An 18,547-nucleotide genomic window follows, 5' to 3' on the forward strand; every position below is an offset into this window, starting at 1 on the left:
CTCAGATTGTTCACGAACCCACCCGTGTGCCTGACAATGACAGCCAGTATGCGAGCCTACTAGACCTCTTTCTCACAACTTGCCCTGAACTGTGTTCAGTTTCTGTTCTGTCTCCTCTTGGATCTTCCGACCACTTTATTGTATCAATTAAGATAAAACTGAAATGTAATAAGTCCCCAGACGTACCTCTCCATCGTACAGTATATCAATACACTATGGCTGACTGGGATAGCTTCCGAATATTCATATCGGATCTACCTCTGCATTCCATGTTTAAAAAGGAAGTGTCCTCTATAGTATCAGACCTGACGGAATGGTATAGACCGTTTCATACTCTCAAAAAAGTTCCAGCAAAAACCTAACAGCCAGCCATGGTTCTCTCCAGAATGTGCTGCTGCCATTGTGCAGAGAAATCACTTTTTCCACTGCTTCCAACATAATAGATGAATGGAAACTAAAGCCGCTTTCAGGACTGCCAGCAACCATTGTAAGAAAGTAATAAAGAACGTAAGAGAGTTGTATGCTCAGTCCATCAAGTCCAAAGTAGCTGAGCAGTGGCTTGGTTCCCACCAGTTTTGGCAAATTGGAAACAGAATCCTGAACAGAAGCGTGTGCTCCATCCCAACTATCATCAATGAACCTGAGGTAATCTCATCAGCATCAGACAAAGCCAAACTCTTTGCCAAGAACTTTGCAGCTAATTCTACCTTTTGCGACCAAGGCCGCCAACCCCCAATATTTCCTCCTGTATTAGAAAACATGCTATGTTATATACATATATCTGTACATGATGTTGCCAAGCTAATCAAAAACATTGATTCCAATAAAGCAACCAGCCCTAACAGTATTCCAATTATAGTACTCAAAAAACTTCAACCAGAACTAGCGCTCATACTTACAAAACTGTTTACACCTTGTCTAAAAGAGAATTGCTTCCCATCACCCTGGAAAATCTCATCAGTATGCCCTGTATTTAAGAATTCAGGTGATCGCCCATCCCTCTCTCAATACAGGCCAATAAGTCTCCTATGCGTCATGAGTAAGTTGCTGGAATCTGTGTTAAATAGAGAAGTAATCAACCATCTCAGCAAAATAACCTTCTTAGTGGCACACAATATGGTTTCCGTTCTGCTAGATCTACAGCAGATGTGCTTATAGTTATATCTCATAGGGTTAGTGAATCTCTCAGCGGAAGCAACCTTTCTAGGGCAATTACTCTTGACATATCTAAGGTCTTTGAAAGGGTATGGCATAAAAGTTTTCTTCACAAGATCTCTAGCTATGGTATAGCTGGAAATGTCTTCTCAATTATTAAATAATTTCTTTCTGATAGGCTCATAAGAGTAGTAGTTGATGGGCAAAAATCAGAAGCTCACAGTATTAATGCTGGAGTCCCTCAGGGGTCCAACCTGGGCCCAATTCTTTTCCTGATTTACATTAATGATCTTTCAAATCACATCCTTACATCATTTGTAGACATTTATGCTGATGACACTACCATCTATGGTAGCACATCTAAGACAGTAAACGAATAAGTTCTCTCAGATTCTCTCTCCTCTGATCTTAAGTATGTGGTACAATGGGGAAAGGAGTGGCCAGGTACTTTTAATGCATCTAAAATCAAGCTTCTTACTTTACATCATCAACGTTCTAATCCCCATCTGGCATCAATTGAAATGGATGGCTCTCGTCTTGAGCAGGCCTCAAGTTTTGACAAGCTTCTAGGCTTGAACTTTACTCCTGATCTTAAATGGAACACGTACATCAAATCTGTTGCCAAGGCTGTTGGAAAAATGGTGGTATCCTTCTATCGATCCAGTAGATATCTCACTGCTGATGCTATTCTCTATCCATATAAGAGCCAGGTACGTCCAAGGATGGAATACTGTTGCCACATCTGGGCAGGAGCTGCTAGAAAGGACTTGTCCTGCCTTGATAGAGTTCAAAATAGACTTTGTAGCCTTGTAGGAGATGTCCTTTTCTCTTCCCTGCAACCTCTATCTAACAGAAGAGATGTTGCGAGTTTGTCTTTGCTGTATTGTTATTTTCATGGAAAGTGTTCGACGGAGCTTCAGTCTATGGTCCCCCCTCGCCTAACTTTCACAAGAAACACACATCTACCTGAAAACACTATCAATAATTCCCCCCCACTTGTTATCTGTGCCTAAACCTAAACGTAGATTCCATGAACAAAGCTTCTTTCTTAGAGCTGCGCGCCTGTGGAATTGTCTTCTGTTTTGCTGCTTTCCAGCTAACTACAATATGGTTGTCTTCAAGTCTAACATAAACAAGTTCTTGATGTGCCGTTCCACTTGTTAACAAATTTACCGAATTTCCATTACTAACGATTACTATATTGTCCAATTTCTACTGTACACTCTTTAAGCCTTATCCTCGTGTGGCCTCTTGGCCTTGATAAGTGGTGATGCCTATGTAAAAAAAAAAACCCTGTAGTACATTTCTGCTGAGACTTTTCTAAAAGACAACTTTGGTCTTAACAACATGAAAAAGAAATAAAGAAATTAACATACTTATCCAACCAATACATACTGATATCAGAACACTTTAAAAGATATAAAAATAAATGACTTATGTAACAATTATCTCTATATATAATAAAATGATAGCAGAAATCCCCTCTGGCCCAAAGTATTGTAGGTTTGCAACAACAAATTCAATACATTTAACCTAATAGCCACTATCTTATGTAGTTTCCAAACACCATTTTATACACATTCAGTCATATTAAAATGCTACATTGCATCCTACGAGCAACACTATCACAATCGCAACATCTTTAGAGAAAGGAGTCCTTACTTTTCTCTCTAATTATTTAGTCCTACCACTAATACAATTTCTACATGTTCCACAGAATCTGTGATTACACTGACCGTATCTGGTTCAATGCATACATATACATAACATAATCTTTCTAACTTCTAAATCATAAATAATAAAGGCTCTCTAACCAAAGTCCGTCCATTCTGATTGGCTGAGCTCTGAAAATTCTCATATTACAGAATTCATTTCTTTGATTTATAAATGTATGCTTATTACCATTAAAATATGGCGTCACTTAGAGACATATTAATGTGCCCGGCGTCAACTTCATTAAATCCATAGGTCATTACAGTCATGTAAGATCGAAAAATACAAGATAGAGAAAATCATTAAATGAACGCTCAATAACCAGTTTACTTGCTTTCTTTTACAAAGTTTAAGACATACGATCCACTAAAAGTTTAAAATATACTATCCACTATGAGAATCTCTTTCGTCGTCATTGTCGACATCGTCATTCTCAACAACGTCGATGACGATGATCTCTTCACCAATATAACTAAATAACTACAAAGCCCTTGCAATCAATTTTTATACCATTAAACACACATGTACATTACTACTGTTTTAAATCGACGCATTACATATATATATATATATATATATATATATATATATATATATATTGAAGAGTTTAGCTCCCAAATATATGTGTCTTTAATATTAAGACTAGCAGGGGCAGTAAAATACGCTTAAATATGATATTTCAATTTGTCCAGATTTCATATATATTATTTTAGAGTCGTGATTTTAAAAGAAAAAAATAAGTATTTGGGTGCCATTAGTTAGAATCGAAACCAAAACTGTAGCAATCAAAGCTGGTGACGTTACTACTGTACCGTGTCACACATATGAACTGATTAAAAATTAAAAATAAACTAAGATGAATGTACAAAATTTATAATGATTATTTAAATTTTGACCCCTTAAAAACTATTTTAACCGGCTAAAAACTCATGAAAGAATGATCCATAAAAAATCCAATCATTTGAGGTTCCTAGCACCACTCTGTGACTTTTAGCTTGGGAGGGGATAGCGTTTGAAAATATGGAGACAGACAGACAGACATATAGTCACTTATGTATTAGATTTCTCCTAAGAAAAAAGACAAACAAATAAAACGATGGCCAACCAAACATGCGTGCGTTGTTTGGCTAATGGCAACACTATTTGTCAGCGACCATTTTAAATGCATTATTTGATTACAGATTATCCTAAAAAACTTTAAATGTCATCAGATTAAGGTAAATATGATAGACGGTGAGAAATAACCAATTTAACTTTTTTTAACCTTGAATATTACCTTTGGTAATGCTGTATAGACATTACAGCTATATTAAGATGTTACGTCTGGACTAACTTAAACAGGTGAGCTCCGAAATATTTGTGTTTCTTTTTTATTATTATGCCGAAAAAAAAATTACGGAACTTTATTGAACGAAAATAAAAGCGAATGTGAAAGGCAGCGAGAAATAACCAATTTAACTTTTTTTGCATTAACTTTTATCAACATTAAATTTAATTAACATTAACTTTTATTAATGCTATAGAGAGAAGCTGGCTATATTGAGGATGTTAGCTCCCAAATATTTGTGTTTTTATACTATTATGCTGAAATAAAAATTATGGGAGTTTATTTCACGAATGAAAACTATCTTTTTTTTTGTTTGCTAACAATGTTATTTCTGCAACATATTTCTTTCATTAAAATTACGTTTTTTTTTTTATTTTTTTTTTTTTTAAATCATAACAAAATTGACTTTATTATTTGGAAGCTAAAATCTTATATACATAAATACATATGAAATGCATTGGTTTAAAACATTTTAATTCATTCTTTTATTTACATTACACATTAGAGACAGACAGTAACAACTGCTACCTAATAGGCCACACTACCCTACTTTTAGATGAAAGCACAGATTAATTACATCACATAATCAAATCCCCATGTTAAAAATGGGTTTATAGATACTAACATTGTTAGTTTGACACGGTACATTCATTTTGACTATCGGCGCCAGTGCCCACTACTTTATTGGGCCAGCACTTGCTCCCACAAACAAACATAGTTTAATTGGGTTTTTTTAGACAGGTAGGGTGGGGGCATACTTCCACCAGGTAGAGCCGGTACACGGGTCCTGCTAGTAAGCAATCATTTCTAAATATTTTTTTAACAAATGAATTACTAATTATTAAAGCTACAAGCCATTCAAAGGAATGAAATGGATGGGTTGTCAGTTGAATGATGTAGTATATCATGAAAGGATTGCGAATAATGAATAGAATTAATCAAATTTAATAACATATTAGGATCGTTAATGACCAGTTTTTATCGATTTAAAGATAACCATATTTTAAGCCTCAGGGAAGCCACATGGCAAAATGTTCCCCGGATGAGATGTTCTTGAAAGTAATCTCTATTCATTGAAAATACATTTGATGCTGGAGGAAGAAATGAAAGTTCATTGCAATTGTAGTAAGAGAAGTTCTTGTTATGAATGTCTTACAAGGAGTCACCAGAGATTAAAGCACAGTCCTTTAATGTAAATAGCAAAAGAGTCTTTTCTGTAGTAAAGATGTTGTAGATAAACATTGTTGGTTAAAAATGTCAATAAAGATTACTCTAAGAGGACTCTCCTCTATCTCACAGAAGAGATATTGCGAGTTTGTCTCTGATGTATCGTTAATGTCATGGCAAGTGCTCGACTGAGCTTCAATCTATAGTCCCCCCTCGACAAACTTTCACAATAAACATTCGTCTAGCTGAAAACACTATCAATAATTCCCCCCACTCTTTATCTGTGCTTAAACCTAAACGTAGATTCCATGAACAAAGCTTCTTTCTTTGAATTGCACGCCTGTGGAATTGTCTTCTGTTTTCCTGCTTTCCAGCTGACTACAATATGGTTATCTTCAAGTCCAACGTAAACAAGTTCTTGAGCCGTTCCACTTAAGTTAACAAATTTACCGAATTTCCACTACTAACGATTACTATATTGTCCAATTGTCTACTGTACACCCTTTAAGCCTTATCCTTGTGTGGTCTCTGGCCTTGATAAGTGGTTATGCCTATGTAAAAAAATAAAAATAAAAATAAAAATATGGCAACAAGACTTCGTTTTTAAATTCTTATACAAAATTAAATGAATTGAGAAACCTCAGTCAGTTTGGTTTAGTTGTCTTGTTCTATGGCATACCAAACTTTTTTGGGTTATTTGATGCTGGTAATTTTGGAGAATTTTTATATTTCAAATTCTTTAAAAAAAGTGCAGTTTCATGATAGGAGTACAATGATTCTCCGCTTATAGCAAATATTCAGAATAATGCAAAGAGTAAACGGGAAGCAAACAAAATCATTATTTACTCACGTTTCGCTTTGCACTTGCTGCCAAAGAGAGTCGATTATTTCGTCAACAGATCTTGGAGCAGAACCTAAAAGAGAACAAAATGTTTAAAAGCTAAAACAAGACAAACGATGACTCAATTTATGTATTTCATGGATATTTTAGGTTTCAACATTTTTTTTTGATGGAGAGTGATGATTCGGATTATTCAGACAACCATTCTTATCTTGATAATTATTTTCACAATGTTCCCGCCCGTGTAATTCCTGACTTTCTTAAGATGCATCCTTTTGAAATTAGCGATCCAAGTAGACCTAGTATAAAATCAAATAGAATATCAGTGCTTTTATAGAATTACACTTAATTGAGAAAACAAAAAATACAGAAAAATGTTTATGATCTATGTTCTCATCACGGTACAAAGATGTCTTATTCCAAAAATCACATAAATTTATCAAGTGTATTTTTTTAACTAAGAAAATCTAAATTTATGATTTTTAGCAATTAAAAAGTTTTCGCAAAATCTCGGTAGTCGAATTGAGTTATCGCTTTGGAATTAAAAAAAAAAGAATGGTGACTCTCAGATGTCGTCTTGCTTCCTCATAGAATTTGATTTTCTTAGTAAAAGAAAATACTTGATCAATTTACGTGATTTTTGGAATATTTGTTCTGTTATAAGTATGTATATCATAGATTTTTCTGGAATTTATTTTTTTTTAAATTAAGTTTAATTCTAAATAAGCAGAAGAATATCTAGCATATTGTTGTGGGAACATACATACCCTTATAATCACTAAGATGGAATTTTCCATTAGCCATATAAGCAGCAAGTATAGATCGCTCAATGAGAGCTATCTGGATGTCTTACAGAGATGAATCCCCACGAACTTATTAATCTTCCTGTATCACTAACCCTGTTCTGGATATCAATGTTCTTCGTATTCTTCATATTCTCACCAGTCATCGTGTTTTCCTACTTTCACCTTTCCCGACGAATCCACTACATAGAGTATCAACAATATTGAATTGATATCTGAGTAATGTCCTTGGAACTTATTCCTCCCGATGTAGAGAGAATATATTCATCCTATCTCTCTTCTCCGGATGTTTTTTCAAGATTGACAGACGCGGTGCATCTTACTGTTAACTTGGCATGGCTTTTAGAAACTCTTATAGCAGACATATTAAACTTTGCTGATAACAGCATTTTATAACAAAAATTATTTTCATGTCAAGTGCTCGTCTGAGATTCGATCTATGGTCTTCCCTCACCAAACTTTCACAAGAAACACACGTCTAGCAGAAATCACTATCAATAATTTCCCCCACTCTTTATCTGTACCTAAACCTAAACATAGATTCCATGAGCAAAGCTTCTTTATTAGAACTGCACGCCTATGGAATTGTCTTCCGTTTTCCTGCTTTCCAGCTGACTACAATATGGTTGTCTTCAAGTCTAATGTAAACAAGTTTTTGATGAGCCATTCCATATAAGTTAACAAATTTACCGAATTTCCATTACTAACGATTACTATATTGTCCAATTTCTACTGTACACTCTTTAACCCCTATCCTCAAGTGGCCTCAAGGCCTTGATAAGTGGTGATGTCTATGTAAAAAAAAAAAAAAAATAGTTGGCCAAACTCCTAGAACACCACAACCAACAAAAATTTAAGTCATATTTACCATCAACACACATCTTTTCTATCTAGGACTCAGACAACACGTTTTTATAGATTGTATTTGTGAAAGTAATGTATTCTGTGGTTATAATATCGGTCATATTTTATTTATACATCATTCTAAGCATCACATTACAAGCATTGGATAAAACTGCCTTACACTACAAAGCTAACTTTATTAACCCTATTTGGAGAAGTCATTACAATGCCTTGGGCACTCTTAAGTAAGATGTTCACTCTCCACCATATCCAACAACCCCAAAATCTATCTATCTATCTATCTATATATATATATATATATATACACACACACACACACATATATATATATATATATATATATATATATATATATATATATATATATATATATATATATGCTTTGTCTAGTCTATTGAGCAATTTTATTTGGCTGGGATTGTCTTATATGAATATTTCCTTCCAGTATTTTATAAAACTTGAAACCACTAGATTCACCAACCTGTAATCTAATTTCAATACTTTAAAGTATATATATATATATATATATATATATATATATATATATATATATATATATATATAAGGCATTTTGCCTGTGTGTGAGTTTGTTTCCAATGGACTTTGAAATGGCTGAGCCAATTTTTTTTTTAAATTTTACACAAATGTACTATATATGTCTGAAAGTGTCCTTAAATAAGTCCTTTTAATTCGGATGCTAACCTGACTAGCTCTCCTCATTTAAGAAGGCCAAAGTGGTTGATATAAATTTACAATGAGATTGAGCTAAATTTATGCTGTTTTTTTTTTCTTTTAATTCTTACATGTGCTCTGCTTCACCTCGAGCTCTCACACTTGAGATTTCAAATTTATATATATATATATATATATATATATATATATATATATATATATATATATATATATATATATATATATATATATATATATATATATATATATATATTAAGTAATGTGATTTATAATTTAAAAATCAAATTTTAATTAAATTAAAAATCAGTTTATTTATATATATATATATATATATATATATATATATATATATATATATATATATATATATATATATATTTATGTCTGTTATCTTTACTTTTCAAGTACAGGCAACCATTACATTACTTACCTGTTTGCATTTCTTCCAAACTTTCAGTGGGTGATCCCTTTTTCTTTGTATTTATCTTCACACTAGATGGCCGGATTTCCTCTTCACTCAAGACTTTCGCTTCCTGCACCAAGATCCTAACAGCATGCTGGGCCTGATAATAATAAAGTTGGACTAAGGTAAATGAAACACAGGCTCAAGCGAACAAATTAAAATTTCAAACTCAGATTTTATAAATAGAAAATTGTAATTAAAAAAAGATATATTTTCCCCTTTAAGAGTGTTGGCTCCGATTTACCAGGAGTAATCTCCCTTGGACCATATTCAAATTATCTCCCCTGATTATACTGAATTAACGCAAGAATACTCTCTACTTGATATGATGAACGTATATTTTTGAGATGATGAAACCCGCTGGGGGAAAAAAAACAACAAAAAAAACAAAAAAAAAAAACAATATAAACAGATTTTTTAAATAAAAACGAAACAATTTTTATTTACATTGTAAACATATAGAAATAGAACTTTCGATAATTTAAAAATTTTTAAACAATACTAATACTTGTTCTGGTACTTTTGGTGAGGGTGTTTTTCACCCTCACCAAAAGTGCAAGAACAATTCTGTCCGTATTGTTTAAATTTTTTTTTTTTAAATAATCAAAGGTTCTATTTCTATATGTTTACAATGTAAATAAAAATCTGTTTATATTGTTTTTTTTTTTGTTTGTTTTTTTATCATTTCCAGCGTTTTTTTTTTTTTGTTTTGTTTTTTTTTTTGCGCAAAGTCAACGGAGTGAAGGAAGGGGTTATGGTCTCAGGGAGCTGAGATATTTTGGTGTTCACCAGAGATAATATAGGGATGAGGAGGTTGGATGGTAAATTATGTGAACTCCTCAAGCCTTTATACTCCTTTATATGTATGTAGTAAATTATCTGGCAAAATATTCTCTGTTCAAACTTCTGTTGCACCTAGCATCGTAGTATTAGTTTAAATGTGTGAATCTGGTTTGGTACTTCTCTGTTCAAACCTAAAACATGAAGATTTTCATGTGAATTTTTATAGAATAAGCCTATTTGAATTTTTCTGATTTTTTGTTCTGATATTTGTTTCCTGGAGTTCTTCTGGCCATACATTGTGTGGTATATGTATATATAAAAAAAAAAAAAATTTTTTTTGTATTGTAAATTTTACAGGTGTCATCCAACTGTGGGTTGACTGCCATTTCCTGTTGGGGGAGAGTGTTGGAATTTTTTTTGTACCAATAATGGTGCATACCCCCTTGTTTACATTTATTTTTGTTTATCTGGTTCTTATATATGATTTTTTGTATTTTGTATCCTTTATGATTTTCAGTTTCGTATATTTTGGATTTGTACGAAACTCCCTTTAATTTGAGAAAAGGAAAATGCTAGCTCTGTGATGACATCACGAGCCCAGCGCGAGATTCTTTCTCTTTTGAAATTCTGCTGACGTGGAGATTGAACGTGTTGTTCATTGCCTGGCGCTGAAAATGGAATTTTGACGAGCCTGCTTCAAAGAAAACTCGGCAAGAAATTAATACCCGGAAATGTGATGAGACATACTTCTGGAAACTATTTACGTGACTACGGTTTTGCACGTATTTTAGAAGGAGTGAAATTATTTTAAAGAAAATACCTTTTTTTTACATGACAAGGAACTTTGGAATCTCCTACAAAGAAGAAAACCCGGTAAAAAAAAAGAATCCGGACAAGCGACGTGGCCTTGCTTATGAAATTCATCTGTGTGTCTACGGTTTGCACGCAAGCATGGGGGGAGAGAAAATTCTAAAAGGACTTTACACAAAAAAAAGAAAAGGGCACGTGCCTGACTGGCTTTCAATTTGGGAGTACGGTCCTAAAATTTGTTTCATATGCGAGTGTGATTAGGAGATACTATTTTGAATATTATTATTGAATTCGTTAATGGATACACACATCTTTATAAGAACCAGTGTTGTTGTTTTTTTCATAATATGTTACTTTAGCGTTTCATAAGTTTAATGCCCGCAAAGGGAAAAATTTGCAACTTATTATTGTAAATAAAATCTCTTTTTCGTTTCAAATCAAGACCTTTATATTTTATTCTTTACCCCCTCCCCCTCTTTTGTTTCATGCTGTTTTTTTTTTTTTTTTTCAGGTTAGTTACTTTAGCGTCAAATTTATCAGGAAGGAAGATAAATTCCGACATACAGAATAGTTGCAAAACACCCCTCCACCAAAACTACCGAAACAGTTCTGTTCGTATTGTTTAAAAATTTTTTAAATCATCAAAAGTTTTATTTCTATATGTTTACAATGTTAATAAAAATTGTTTCGTTTTTTATTCAAAAAAATCTGTTTATATTGTTTTTCATTTCCAGCGGGGTCTTTTTGCGCGACGTCAACGGCGTAAACAAAGTATCACTAAAATTGAATTAAAAATTAAAAAATAAAGAAAAAGACTAATATTAAAATAGGTCAATATTAAAAGAAATTTATAATATTTACAATAAAAGAAAAAGATTCTGTTTATATTATTTAATTTTGAAAAATAAGTTCAGCTTATTTGTAAACTGAACGATATGATCACTGTTTCCATGGATAAAAACCGGTGAATCGAGATTTGTGTCCCTTTCGTTTTTGGTTTGGGTTGTTTTGGGTTCGAGATTAATCGCCACCTAAACTCCAATCCTGCCCGTTTTTCTTTGTAATTACTATGACTATATATTTCGAAAACTACGTTTCAAGGGAAATAATTTGAGTTACTTCACAAAATTAATTCTGATATGGTTATCAAATTTGAGTTGTTGTTTCAATCGTGCCTACTTACCTCCCCACGAGGGAATAGTTAGATATCTTGTGCGTTTTTAATATGAGGAATATCCAGTTCTCCCCAAAAGGGATACGGTGTGGAGATAAAAACACACGAACCGAATGATTGCTTTGCCCAGAGTACCGATCTTTCCCTGGGTATTTTTCAATATCCATTATGGAGATTCTGGCTGTGTTTAATTTTTAAAGCAAAAAATAAAATAAAAGTTCTTACATTCTTGATTCTATTCTCACTTTTTCTCGCTCACATGCCTGCCTCTATCCCAAATTCGTAGTAGTGGGCTGACATCAGTGAACTTTTTTTTTTTTTTTTTTTTTATCAAAACGGACATAAACAAGGTTGTTTTTGTTGTTTTTTGTTGTTTTTTGTTGTTTGAATTTAATCTATTTCAAACTGATAAAAATTATTGCAAAGCAAAAAAAAAATAAATAAAAAAATAGATAAATGAAAACAAAAATCATTTTTTTATTTCGAATTATTTCATTAAGTAAAAATTCCATTTTTTACTTGATTACTGAATTTTAAAAGCTTTTTTTTTTTCATAATATTGTCAAGTTAAATTCGATTTTCATGTTATTTTTATTTATTAAATTGTTAGGTAATTTGCTAGAATAACTTTTTAAATTTAGGAATCAAGTAAAAACTGGAATTTTTACTTGATTAAATAAATCGAAATAAAAAAAAATTGATTTTGGCTTGAATTTGATTATTTTTTATTGTGCAGTAATTTATATCAGTTTGAAATAAGTTAAACTTTATAAAAAAAGTAAAAAAGAAACTTTGTTTATGTCCGTTTTGGAAAGTAGAATCAGGGAGACAACAACTACACGAGAACAAAAACAAAGGAAAAAAAGAAGTATTTTTGTTTTTGTACCCGCTAACATAATAATTTACAGGGTTTGAAGGCGAAATTAGTTCACATAACTATCTCACCCCCCCCCCTGTTTAGGGAAATGTAACGATGTAAATAACAATAACACAAAAAATAAACTACTTGTCCTTTTGGCTAAGAACAAAGTGTAGTATCTGTTCCGGCAGATACTACAAGCAAAAACCATATGTAAGGGCAGCCTCACATATAAGACCTTGGTCAATGTAGGGGCAACCCTTCATACCAATTGTCACTATCCAGCTCCCCTACTCCTCGGGGAGTTCGTCCCCATTTCCCCTTCACTCCTCACATTAAAAATCGGCCTTGTGCCTAATTTGCTCGGTGGGGGATCAAATAAATACCATCTGTTCCGGCAGATACTGCAAGCAAAGACCATATGTGGGGGAAACCCCACATATAAGACCTTGGTCAATGTAGGGGCAACCTTTCATACCAATTGTTACTATCCAGCTCCTCTACTCCCCGGGGAGTTGGTCCCCATGTCCCCTTCACTCCTCACTTTAAAAATCGACCTTGTGCCTAATTTGCTCAGTGGGGAAGCAAATAAATACATCAAAGGTAGTATCTGTTCTTCAGATGCTCCACTTCAATTTCTTGTTCTCTGTCAGTGGAGGAGAAATCCTTCACGACTGAGACAATTTTTATTTCTGTTCCTTTTCTCCACATTAAAAAACGACCCTGGTGTCTAACTCTGTCCCGTGGGGAGGCATTGTAAATAGGAACAATAACACAAAGGTATTTTTTTTAATTTTTATTTCTTAATTAATGAATTTATTTAATTTCTTGAATTTAGTAATTTCTATCATTACTAGGGCTGTCATAACAGAATATTCTTTTTTCATTCTTCTGACAGTTAGGCACACTTAATCAACCGAAAACCACATCCATCTATATAAAACATATAAGATGTTAACTAATATATATTCAAGAGTCAAAACAATGAAAAAAATATGCTGTTGTCACAGCCCTAATCATTACTGTAAGGTACTGAGTCTTGACAGAGCGGAGATATGTGCTCTATTGTTCTAATGAGTTTGTGATGTGGTCCCTAACCTTGGTATGATCATTTTTAGAAACGTTAATGTCTTTGGGATTTTATCAAGAATCACGCCAACAAGTGTATACTGGCTTCTATTCTATCTCAAGAGACAATGGATACCCTATGTAAGAATGCATATGCATGTAATTGTGAAGCAAAGGTTACACAACCACACCTCACCTAAGTCAGCCCACACAGCACCTGGTATTCCCAAATGGTCGACCATTTTAATACTTACCAGGCTCAACGATGCTTAACTTTGGTGAGCTAACGGGAACCAGTGTGTGAGTATGATTATATGGTGAAGAAAGAAAATGAATAAAATATTCGAGGGAATAGAAATGAAAAGGAGAGGAGAAGGAAAGAGTAAGCCGAACGGGCAACCTTCTTCAGGTGCACTTGGGATTTTTAATATCGAACTCGGCCGAAACATAGTGAAAATAAAATCCAAGATGATAATATTCGTCCATCATGTCTTAATGATAAAAATAATATAAATTATCAGTCCTATTCCAAAAAAAAACATTAAAAAACAAAAATTCCAAAACTAAATATAATTTGTCGGCACAAGTCCAGAGTTGGCAATTCAGAAGCTTAACTCGTTGTTCTAAGGGAGGTAAATCTATTTTACTAAATAGTCGAAAAAAAACAACTTTTTTTTTTACAATTACTTGAATGTTTTGTTTAAGAAAAATTGCAATATCGTTGGATTTTAAACATTTTTTTTTTGTTATTAATATTATACAAATTTTATTACATTAAATAAAGTTGAGAAAAAAAATCATTTTTCGTGCAATTCTTAGTGAAATACAGTTATTCCCCCTTAGAAAAACGAGTTCATCTTCCGAACTGCCCCAGAATTTAATCTAATTTAAAAGTATGCAGAACGAAATGTCATATTCCAAAAATCACGTAAATTGATCAAGTGTTTATTTTATATAAAGAAATTCATTTTTTGACGATTTTAACGAGTTTAATAGTAAATCGTAGCACTTACAAGACTTATTTTGATCTCAGTAGTTCGAATTAAGTTGTCCCACTTTATTTATTAAATATAGAAGATCAAGACACAACATTATCGCGTACTCATAAAAATTAATTTTCTTTGTTAAAAAGAAACCACTTGATCAATTTGCATGGATTTTTGATATATGACATTTTCGTTCCGTGTCGGTACGCACATCATGGGGATTTTCTTTATTTCAGTTTTTAAATTCGGTTGAACTCTGGACTTGCAGAAATTTGTCTGACTGAGATACAATGGCTCAATATTGAGTGATGTTAGCTATTATATCTTATTTTGAAATTGTTTTCATCTTACCAATCTCAAAAAGAAATAATGAATGCCCCTGTAAGGATGTATGCACACGTGATTACGCAATCTCCGACATATAGCCGACATATTTTCTATTAGTTTCAAAGGAAATTTCTCTTTGTATGAGGCAAGATTTTCAGGGGAAACAACTCTTACAAATGAATTAAGTAATAACTTCCCTTGAAAGCTTTTCTCCAAAATAAATTTCTGAAATCGCAACGTCAATATTTGAACACCTTTTATTTATTATTTATTTATTTATTTTTAATCTTTTTCGCCCAAACAAGACATGTTGGCACTTCAATCTCAGTGACTGTTATTTAGGATTGTGTCTAAAAGGGGTCTGTGGGGAGTTGAACAGCGAAATGTTTGTTAGTGTTCACATTCAATCTTCTGCAGGTTGGTAAAGTCAGGGGAGCAGGAAACGGAGTGGGAATTTCAAAGTCTAGCAGTCCGAGGGAAGAAACTACAGGGTGTTGAAAAATCACTGAAGGGTTGAAAATCATTGTCATGTTACCATGAATGATTATTTGTTTTTCTCTATTTCAGATATTTTACAGATAATATTTTGGAAATTAATCATGGATACGTATAGCATTGAACAATGTACGCAAGTTGGGAAATTGTTTTACCAAAATCAAAGATTAATTATTTTGACTCAAAGAGCTTATCGACAGCATTTTTATGTAAGAGATAGCCCAAGTCACAACACAATTCGAAACATTGTGCACTGATTTGAAAACCAAGGAGCTGTATTTGATCCTCCGTGAGCTAGCAGACCTCGAAACGTCATCACAAATGAAAAGCGGGAAAGAGTGCGAGAGAGCATGGAGCATCATTCTGAAACATCGATCCAATGACGTTTTCCACACAACTCACTACACAATATTCTACACAGTTTAAAACTTTTTCCTTATAAAATGTACAAAATCTGGTTGATAAATATACTAAGTGGATCATTTAATATATGTACATAGAAAAACAATTACTTTTTTTTATATATCTGAACATTTGGCTCTTCTTCTTCTTCTTCTTCTTCTTCTTCTTCTTCTCTATCATCATCGACATCATCATAATTATCATCGTTGTCATAATCGTCATAATCATCGTCATCATCATCGTTATTTTCGTTGTCATCATCATCGTCATTGTCGTCGTCGTCGTCGTCATCATCATCATCATCATCATCGTCGTCGTCATCATCATCACTGTCATCATCATCATTGTCATCATCACGTGTCTGATTTACACCCTAAAATCTCTTGGATGATTTTTAAAAATCGATTTCCAAACAAACTTCTAGTCAAGTCTTTATTTATCCTTTTCTCAAATCAATCCTTATCCCTGCCTCTCATGTTTTGACTGGGCTTCCCCTGTCAACTGGCCCTGCTATCTCAACTGTTCTGCACTTATTAACGTGAGCACTTATTAACGTGAGCACTCAATGGATCTTTCAATGTGACCAAACCAACAAAGTCTTCTGTTCAGCACAAATCGCCATTTACGGCCTAGATTTCATCTTTAGCTGAGATTATTATGTCATTAAAACTCACTTTACACCCCAATAACATCATTCTCTCCATGCAAGGCATGTCCTCAACCCTCACTGGTTAGATTTCACTTCCATATATCATTAGTGTGTATACATATCTAATAAACTTTTTCCTTAGTCGACAGCAATAATGCTCTGCTGGTTAGTGATGATAGAATTCCTTAAACTTACTCCATCTTCTCCTAACTCTTGCCACCATACTATGATAGTAACAGCTCCTCTTTGTGCTCCAATGGTGCTTAATTGAAAATTAAAAAACAAAAAAACAAACGGAGAGGAGGGGCGGGCGTATATATTTTTCAAAGATTAATTTACCTCTTCCATCTCCAAAGATTGCATCCTTTTTTCTTGCATTCTTTCTGAAACAATTTCTTGTGATTCACTCTCCATTTTCGTGGTCTCTGTCTTTGTGTCTGGAATACTGGATTCCACTGGAAAAATAGAAGAAAAATAATCATTCTTTTACATTCTTTTATATAGAATTTCAATTTTCCAAGAACTTATCACCCATAAAACATGTTGTCACAAGATGGCTTCCCTTGGAATTACAACATGCTCAACTTCAAATCTTCCTCTCTTTATATATATATATATATATATATATATATATATATATATATATATATATATATAAAATAAAAATTACAATTACATTTACCAAAATGATCCAAGATGGTAAAATTAAAGTATATTATAAATATTAAAGAATTAATATTTATAAAGTTATCTCAGCCAGATGTAAAAGCTCGATAAAACCAAATAGGAAATAGAGCTTATAATACGAGCAAACAGTTAATAAAACATGTTAAAAAACACTTTGAAATGAGTTAAAAACATATTTAATCTGAAAAGGAAGCACTAGATAAGTGGATAGTCCTTAATCCGCGGAGTTTAGGACTAAGGACTATCCACTTATCTAGTGTTTCCTTTTCAGATTAAATATGTTTTTAACTCATTTCAAAGTGTTTTTTTAACATTTTTATTAACTGTTTGCTCGTAAATATATATATATATATATATATATATATATATATATATATATATATATATATATATATATATATATATATATATTTGTTGGGACGATTATTCAGAATCAGAATTGGGAATAGGAAAAATCGGAAATTTTACAGGTATTGGAATCGGAATATTAGTGCCTATTTTCCGATGCAAAAAAAAAAAAAACGATTCTTTTAATGTCTTTTTTATCTGATTTTGTTTAAAGTAAAATCTTCCACTGCTGGTAGTAGTGTTAAAATAACGAATATTTATTGATTTATAAACTACCAGTAAAACTAAAATCGATAGATTACTCTCACTTAAGAAAATATCTGCACATTTAACATGTGTTTTTATAGTAATTGGAAAAAATAAAAACTCTATAGTACAAGACTGAAATCGGAAATTAAATAAAGAATCATAAGTTTTATCAGAATCGGAAAAATATTGGAATCGTCCCATCATTAACGCACACACACACACATACACAAATATATATATATATATATATATATATATATATATATATATAAAAGTGAACGTGTCTGTCTGTCTGTGTGTCTGTGTGTCTGTCTGTCTGTGTACATTTCCCTACGCAATAACTCTGTCAATTTTTAGTCTATAGACTCGAAATTTGAAATACCGGGTACTGAGATTTGGGAAAATCGATGTGACGGGTGTCAGCCAGAAATTTGGCTATTAAGGGGTCAAATTTCAACGATTTGACCTTTAAGAACTCTACCAAACTCCTCCGACAATTTTGGGTCTAGACACTTGAAATTTTAGATATAGGTTCCTTGAACATGGATCTAACTTAATAAAGTGATTTGAGCCCGAAACTATAAATTTTAAGGGGTCATAATAGGGGTCAAAGTTTTAAAAAATTAACCATTTTTTTTGTTTTTTTGCTTTTTTTGCACAGCATACACCTCCAAACACCCGATC

The 18,547-nt window shown here is 32.7% G+C and overlaps 1 protein-coding gene across 1 annotated transcript in view; it reads right to left on the bottom strand.

Annotated features, from left to right (window-relative positions):
- The window catches only part of LOC145254614 (uncharacterized), a 1,033,347-nt gene that overhangs the window by 463,367 nt on the left and 551,433 nt on the right, over positions 1-18,547 (bottom strand). Inside the window, exons 8-10 of the mRNA XM_080113229.1 lie at positions 16,919-17,034; positions 8,994-9,126; positions 6,213-6,276 (exon numbers count right to left, since the gene is read on the bottom strand). Of these exons, the coding sequence (XP_079969355.1) occupies positions 6,213-6,276; positions 8,994-9,126; positions 16,919-17,034 (313 nt within the window). The remainder of the gene's footprint in view (positions 1-6,212; positions 6,277-8,993; positions 9,127-16,918; positions 17,035-18,547) is intronic.

Source organism: Euprymna scolopes, chromosome 3 (assembly GCF_053919585.1).
Source record: "Euprymna scolopes isolate OS-2025 chromosome 3, ASM5391958v1, whole genome shotgun sequence".
Lineage (NCBI taxonomy): Eukaryota > Metazoa > Mollusca > Cephalopoda > Sepiida > Sepiolidae > Euprymna > Euprymna scolopes.